The sequence below is a fragment of the Belonocnema kinseyi genome, chromosome 5 (assembly GCF_010883055.1).
Source record: "Belonocnema kinseyi isolate 2016_QV_RU_SX_M_011 chromosome 5, B_treatae_v1, whole genome shotgun sequence".
NCBI classification, from domain to species: Eukaryota; Metazoa; Arthropoda; class Insecta; order Hymenoptera; family Cynipidae; genus Belonocnema; species Belonocnema kinseyi.
Window position 1 is genome coordinate 81,080,714 of NC_046661.1, and position 7,399 is coordinate 81,088,112.

The 7,399-nt window shown below is 33.4% G+C and overlaps 1 protein-coding gene across 1 annotated transcript in view; it reads left to right on the top strand.

The window, feature by feature from the left end:
* LOC117173739 (solute carrier family 2, facilitated glucose transporter member 8-like) overlaps positions 1–1,523 on the top strand; it is a 2,448-nt gene extending 925 nt beyond the window's left edge. The window contains exon 3 of the mRNA XM_033362380.1: positions 1,512–1,523. Coding sequence (XP_033218271.1) covers positions 1,512–1,523 — 12 coding nt within the window. The remainder of the gene's footprint in view (positions 1–1,511) is intronic.
* Positions 1,524–7,399: the final 5,876 nt, after the last annotated feature.

Consider the following 7,399-nt stretch of genomic DNA (forward strand, 5'->3'; position numbering starts at 1 on the left):
ACTGGCTCTGTAACTCAATGAATTTCAATTTGTCCATTTTCTTATTAGACATTTTTCATAGTAAAAAAGTCAAGCTTTCTTTTGAGACTATTTAAAAAAAATAATGCCCCATATCAAAGGCCAATATTTCTGATGAGAATGTATAAAATATCTGTACTGTGAGTACTGCCATGATTTGAAATGTTGAAGATTTGGAATTTCAAATTATTAAATTTTCAATATTTATATTTTAAATGTATAATATGGAACTTTTTTTTAATAGTTCAGTTTCGAAGACTCACGGCGGAAAATTCTTGAATTTTAACAAAATAAATAACAAAATAACAAAATAAAATAAAAATTCATATAAATTGTCATGATTTTGAAGATTAATAGTCAAGAATTCTCATTTCTAAATCTTCCTAATTCATGTAATTTGACATGCATAGCATGAAAATTAATGAATTTTCCATTTTGGAACATAAAACTTTTATAATTTTTATTTATAAATTTATTTATAAAAAAATAATGAATTAAATATGAATAGCTAATATAATTAATTTAAATTTAAATCAAATTCATGAATTTTCAAGATTTCGATTTTCAAATTTCTCCATTGTTTAGACTTATATTTCAAAGTATTTGGTTGAAAATTTTAATTAATTTGGGACCCAAAAAAATCACATTTGAGAAATTTCAACTAACACCAAATACATTCCTAACACCAAATACAGATTTGACCCACAGAGCTGTTATAGATTTATTAACTTATTATTACTCTGCCATTCAATTGTCATTGAGCGGAACGTAATAATGAAGACATTTTAAAATACATGCGAGAAATTTATTAGTCGAATAGACTAAAATATTATTAATATATTATTAATATTAATTATTAATTAAAAATTCAAAAATTTGGTTGAAAACTAATTTTTTGTTGGTTGAAAATTAATTTTTGTAATTTAAAAAGTAACTTTTCCTTTTTTAGTTGAAAATTGAGCCTTTTCAATCGAAAATTCGTCTTTGTTTTTGTAGAAAACTAATATTTTTGGTCAGCGCCGAATTCACCATGGGGCAAGGTGGCGCTAGTGCCCCAGGCCCTAGGGGGCCGAGGAGCCCCTGACCCCAGAAAATTAATAAAGTTTAAAACAAAATTGGGATTTTCTCTGCCCTTATTCGAGGTTTAGCCTCAGACCCCGAAAAATGTTAATTCGGCGCTGTTTTTGGTTGAAATTGCCTCTTTATTGGTTGAAATTTGAAATATTTTCTTAAAACTTATTTTTGTTGGTTGAAGATTATTATTTTTTAACTGAAAATGTAACTTTGCTGTTTCAATTGAAAATTTATATTTTTTATTGAAAAATATTATTTTTTGGTTGGAGATTCGTCTTTGTTTTTGTAAAAAACTAATCTTTTTGGTGGAAATTTCCTCTTTATTGGTTTGAAATTCAAATCTTGTTTAAATAATAATTATAATAAAATAAAATAATTATAATAAAATAATTTGAATTACAGTGAATATTCTTTGTCAGCCGAATATGTAACTTTGGTCGTTGCAGCTATGGAAACAATGGCTTCATTATTATCTACTCAAATTATTGAAAGAATCGATAGAAAGATCTTATTTCTTTCTTCTGGAATACTTGCTATCATATCGCAAGCAATTGTGGGGATCTTTTTTTGGGTTAAATTTCATATAAAAATGGATGTGTCTTCAATGAACTGGATTCCTCTTTTTGGATTAACAGTTTACGAAATGGTGGGGAATACCAGCATTGGTAGTATGGGATTGGTTTATTCAGAGGAATTATTTTCACCTGATGTAAATGGCATTGGAATTACTTTGACGAATATTTCCTTTGAACTTGCAGCATTTTTTGTGAAATTGCAATTTCTGCTGCACGGTTGGGACAGTAACTGTTTTTTTTTGGCACCTGAAACGAGAAAAAAGAGTTTGAAGGAAATTCAGAAAATTATGTTTTCACTTAAAAGGAGACCCCCGGTATATATTGCGTGCGAAAAGTGACAACTTCCAGAACCGTGGTAAAAAGCAGTTATGAAAAGACTGTTTCTAGCCTCTGCGCTTGCGGTCTTTGAGCAAGATAACTTTTCCTAGCTGCTGCGCATGGGCAGTTCGAGCCAGTTAAATTTTGTTTGCTGTTGCGCTTGCGCATTTCGATTTAGAATTACTTTCCGGTACTGCCAGTATCATAAGCTCACTTCATTATGATTTGGCGCCTGAGAGTCCGATAAATTACCGATAAATTATCGAAATTTCCCGGTAATTCAGCAATTTTTCATTAATTTCGGGAAACTTTTTTCCAAAAACGTTGGATATCTTAAATTTCTGGATATTTTGGTTATATCACGAATTTCTGGAAATTTTAGGTATTTTTGATAATTTTAGAATTTTACCATAAATTTCCGAAATTTTAAAAAATTATTTATCAAACCGAATATTTGCTGCTTTTATGAAGTTTACAGCACTGTTTACCGACTCATCTTCGGGTCGCTTCCGGCGCGTCTTCCTCTCATAATATCAGTGGTTAAAGTTGTTGCTCTTTTTAATAAATTTACAAGATTTAATTTGACATCCTGAGAGGGAGTATTTTTTGTGGGAACAATATTTGGGGTAGTTTGAATTTGTGGGCCTAGAATTTTTTTGGAGATAAGTGGCTTAGCGCGTGTGCTACTATTTCCCCTTGTTTTAGATGGTTGCACAGTTTGAGGTTTGGTCGCATGAACTTCTGAAGTAGATGCGACGGCAGCGCTGTGGGATTTTGTTTTTCCTGTGATTGGACAGTGACTGGTGGGGTGTGTTCGCGAGTAGGGATTTCTTTTGGTGCTGTCTGTGCCGCTGCTGTATTAGGAGCTTTTTCTTTATTTGTTTTGGAATTATTCGTTGCAAGTTTTCTGGAGGCTTTTTTAAAAGCAGAGCAACCTCTGTAGTTAGCGGGGTGGTTCCCAGCACAGTTAGCGCAGGGGGCAGGTGATGTGGGACTTTAAACATTTTTGCATACGAAGCTCTGGTGCGCGCCACCGCACTTTACACAGCGTGAAGTGGCGTGACACACGTCAGAGACATGAGGAAATCTTTGGCATTTGAAGCACTGGGAAGTTTCCTTGGGCTTAACATAGGGCTTGACTTTTATTTTAATATATGCAATAGATTGCAGGTTAAGAAGTTCTTTTGCTTTAGGGGTATTCGAGACCGTTACCAGAAGCATTGGTAAGGCTTTCTTAGTTTGTCGGTTTCAAATGTGACCAACTGACGCAATAGTGAACCCTTCCTCTTGGAGTTCGGAGTGTACTAAATCCTCTGGGTACGCCAATGTTGTAAACTACTGGTTTAAATTGACATGAATCTTTTAAAAGTTTATGCAGGACGGTATAGGTGTGATTAACCTCGTCCAGAATAATATTTATTGGGGGTATTTTTTCCGGTCTTGTGGTTGCTTTTTTATTCTTTCCATTTTGCGTGTCAATGACTGCTTTTGGGATTAGATAGTGCCGCGCTTATGACTGACGTTTACGACGTCCTATTGCTTCCTCTGATTGAGTTGGCCGAGGATTGGCCACTGCTAATGCTGACCGAGCCGTTAACGGACGATTTGGCGAGTCTTCGCTTCTTAGTTTTCGATGTTTTAAGTGACCAGTTGTCATCTACTTCCATCCTGGAGCTAGTTCCTTTTGAGCAGGAAACTGGATTTGAGTTCTATGACATTGTCACAGAGCGCAAGGTTTTGATCAATCAATTTGATGCGTCTGATAGCGCGAGAGACGGCACGTCGCGCCCTTGCGGATTTTCTTTAAAGCTACCAGTCCAGAACCGCAAGACTCAAATGATGGCGGTAGCGAAATCTGAACTGTACCGTGTTTAATAGCTTACTACTCGGATACTGCTCTGGACTGATTAATAAAAAACTTTTTCTTTTTCTTTTTCCAATTTTAACCACAAGAAGGATTAGACTTTATTTCTATATGGCAATCCTTTCAGATCAATTTAAAAATAAGCATCTGTACAAGTTTAGAGTCTTATGACTATCGGCAGACTTTTCACGTACATCTATATGTATCTTTTCCAATATAGATTTTCCTAAAATTTCATACAAAGATATTTATAAATGTTCCTAGAAACTCGCAATTTTCTAAAAAATACGATTAAGTCTTTTTGAAGGTTTTGATCGTTATTTTTATAAAAAGTTGATTTTCCTACAAAATTATTAACTTAATGATTATTTCTTAAGTATATTTGAGATGAATTTAACATTAATAAATCTTTTCTCCAAGAAACGGTGTACAACTATTGTTAAATATATTCTTAGTGTTTTAGAATAAAAAAATCATTACGCTTTTTTAGATATTACCTTATTTGATAAGACCTCGCCGAAAACTCAAGCATAAGAGTATCCCGACCAGAGCCCCACTAGCTCCCGACCAGAGTCTGAAAATTACCCGCACGGAAATTAGTGAACAAAAAGGCCCGACTAGCCCTTGACCAACCACCAACCAGATCCCGACTGAAATTTTGACAGCAAAAAGCCCAACTAGTCCCCGATTAGTCCCCGACTGAATACTTTGTCAAAATTAATAACCCGACTAGCCCCCGATTAGTACCCGACTTGTAATAGGGCCAAAAGGGGTTATTTCCACACGGGTAAGATTTGTTTTGTGTAAAAAATCATTATGTTTTCAACGTTTTTAAGAAGATTATCATTTCTGTCGAAATTTTGTATAATATCATACAATAACTCAACTATGAAAAGAAAATACAAAAGGATAGGGTTTCTCACAAATAAATAATTTTTAATTAATTGAATGAACGAATATTAATTAGACTTCGACTTATTACACTGGATAATCCACTTTTGGAAGTGAATTTTTTCACCCTTTTAATACTACTATTGCAAAAAATGTGTAATTAATTTTCATATGTTATAAATCATATTCCATCTACACATGGAATAAATCTTAAGAGAAAACATTTATTTTTCACTATTTTCATGTCGTCCATGTGGTTATGAAACAAGCAACAACAAAAAATGGTTATAAACAACTTTTTATAATTGTTAAAATTTAAGACCATGGAAACATTTTTTAGTGCTTCTTATTAAATTTACCAAATTTGCAACTCGATATCATGTTTCGTGTAAACGTAAGTTGGGTTTGAAAAAAATGTAAAAAATGTTTTTGAGGTTACGCTCAAATAGCATTCAAGGAAAACTTTAGGAATAGTTTTTACCCCTAAGAACTCGTGATAAAAAATATTTATAAGAAGTATAGTTTTTTAAAATATAAAAAAGGACCAATTTGTTTTATTCAAGAATATACATTAGATGCCAAGTACGAGAAAAAATCAATTAACGAAAGTTATTTATCCAAAAAGAATCTTAAAATTTGTTATTAATCATTTTTAGATAGGACTAGTAGGTGTTCTTTTAAACGCAAAAATAAAATATTGAAAATGAAAAAAAAAATTTTTGGAAAAGCGACACAACAGAAGAAGGAAAAATGAATAGACTAAAGCTGTTCAACCAAAAAAGATCCACAAACTTTTTCATCAACTTTTGCTACCACAATACATTAGAACTAAAAAAATATATTATTGTAAAACAACACAGCTTACAATAAAATGTTCAATAACAGTATATTTTTTATTCATTGGTATAAATTTACTTTACAATACAAAGGACTATAGGCAGAAAAAGTACATGAGATAGATCGATTGAAAAATGCAATGGGTATGAAGTCCAAAAATGGACAGTTTTCGAGTTGCAGAGGGTTAAACTTCAAACCATTTTTTTTAAACTAGGCTAATATCTTAAAAACAGAATATCAGAGAAAGAAATGCTGCCAACAAAAGTTATTGAGCTCTGAAGGGAAAATTCTAAGAAAGTCACTTTTCAAGGTTGTTCAGGGTGAACTTCTTATTTGTTGTTCATATTCTGTCAATATAGATAAGATATGAGCAGAAAATCAATATGCAGCAAAGAAAGGCAAGATGTTGTCAATATCCAGCGAATAAAGACATTACGTGAGCAAGACTTAGTCAGTATCCAGCCGACAAAGTTGATTTGGGTACTTTTTTTTGTACATCAGGGTTCGTTCGTTTCGGTTGGTAAGTTTCTGTTGATTTGCTTAGGTTAACTGCTTTAGGTTGTTTGGTGTGGGTTTCTGGGTTTAGGGTGAGTTTATTTGGGTTGGTTTGGGTTAGTTGGTTTGTTTTAGTTGTTTTTGTTGATTTTGTTTAGTTTGTGTCGGTTGGTTTGGGTTGGTTGGTTAGCTTGCATGGATTGGATTGGTTTGATGGTTAGGTTCCTTTGGGTTGGTTAGTTTATTTGATCGTTTGTATTGGTTCTTTTGGTTTGCTTCATTTGGGTTCATTAGTTCGAGTTTATTTGTTCAGGGTAGTTCGTTCGTGTTGGTTTCTTCAAGTTATTTTCTTGGAAAGAAACTCTTTAAATTTTGCCTTCATGATTTGTATATTGATTACGCAGAGAAACGCTGTTGTTAAATTTGTTGCAGCTCAAATTTGATTCGTCTCCTAATGAGCATTTGGAAAAATTTTCAAGTCTTAAATGTATTCCTCTGAACGTAGGTGCACATCTAGGCATCTAGGGGAAAGTGTCATTTGGACACTGAATTTTGGCTCAATGCCGAGAGTTGTGGAGTGCTGAACCGCGCTGTCAGCCACCTGAACACCTGTCAACGCAACTATTCGCATTGTGATATTAGGCTAAGTAATTATTAATAAGGAAACTAATTGAAATAATATTTGCCTAATTTTCAACTTTCTTTCATTTAGCAGTGTGTATTAGTCACTCAGAATAAAATGAAAAGTTCCTAATGCAACCTTCAAATGTTAGGTTATTCATGGCCGTCGATATTTAAACTGAAACCGGGATTTGTAGACAAAATCATGACCGTCTACATATACAATTAGGTATTTTCACTTTAACCACCAGCTAGCTTCACTTTTTTGAATAGAGAAAATCTAGAGGAAATTTCTTCGAACGAACAGCCAATATCACGCCAAGTACAATTTTTATTCAAAGACACTAATAGTCACTAGTAAATGGGAGTGAATTAAAAGTTAGGTAATTATTATCATTATTACTTACCTACTTATCAACATATATTTCACCCAAATAACATTTGAGGTGACTGGCAGTTTGTAGACGACAGTTCACGTTGCTCTGGATGAGGAAAAGCAGTGTCTAAATTATGCTTTTCCCCTAGATTCTCCGAATGAACCTGTGTGGTTCAAATTTGTTGCAACTCACTTGAACACCGATTTCGTTGTACAATGGAGGATCGCCGATTATCAGTGTACATCCTGCTCATCTCTTGGCTTAATTGGCTAAATATTGGCAACAGCCTGCTCACACATTGTTTTCAGCCGATATTTAAAAACAAAATT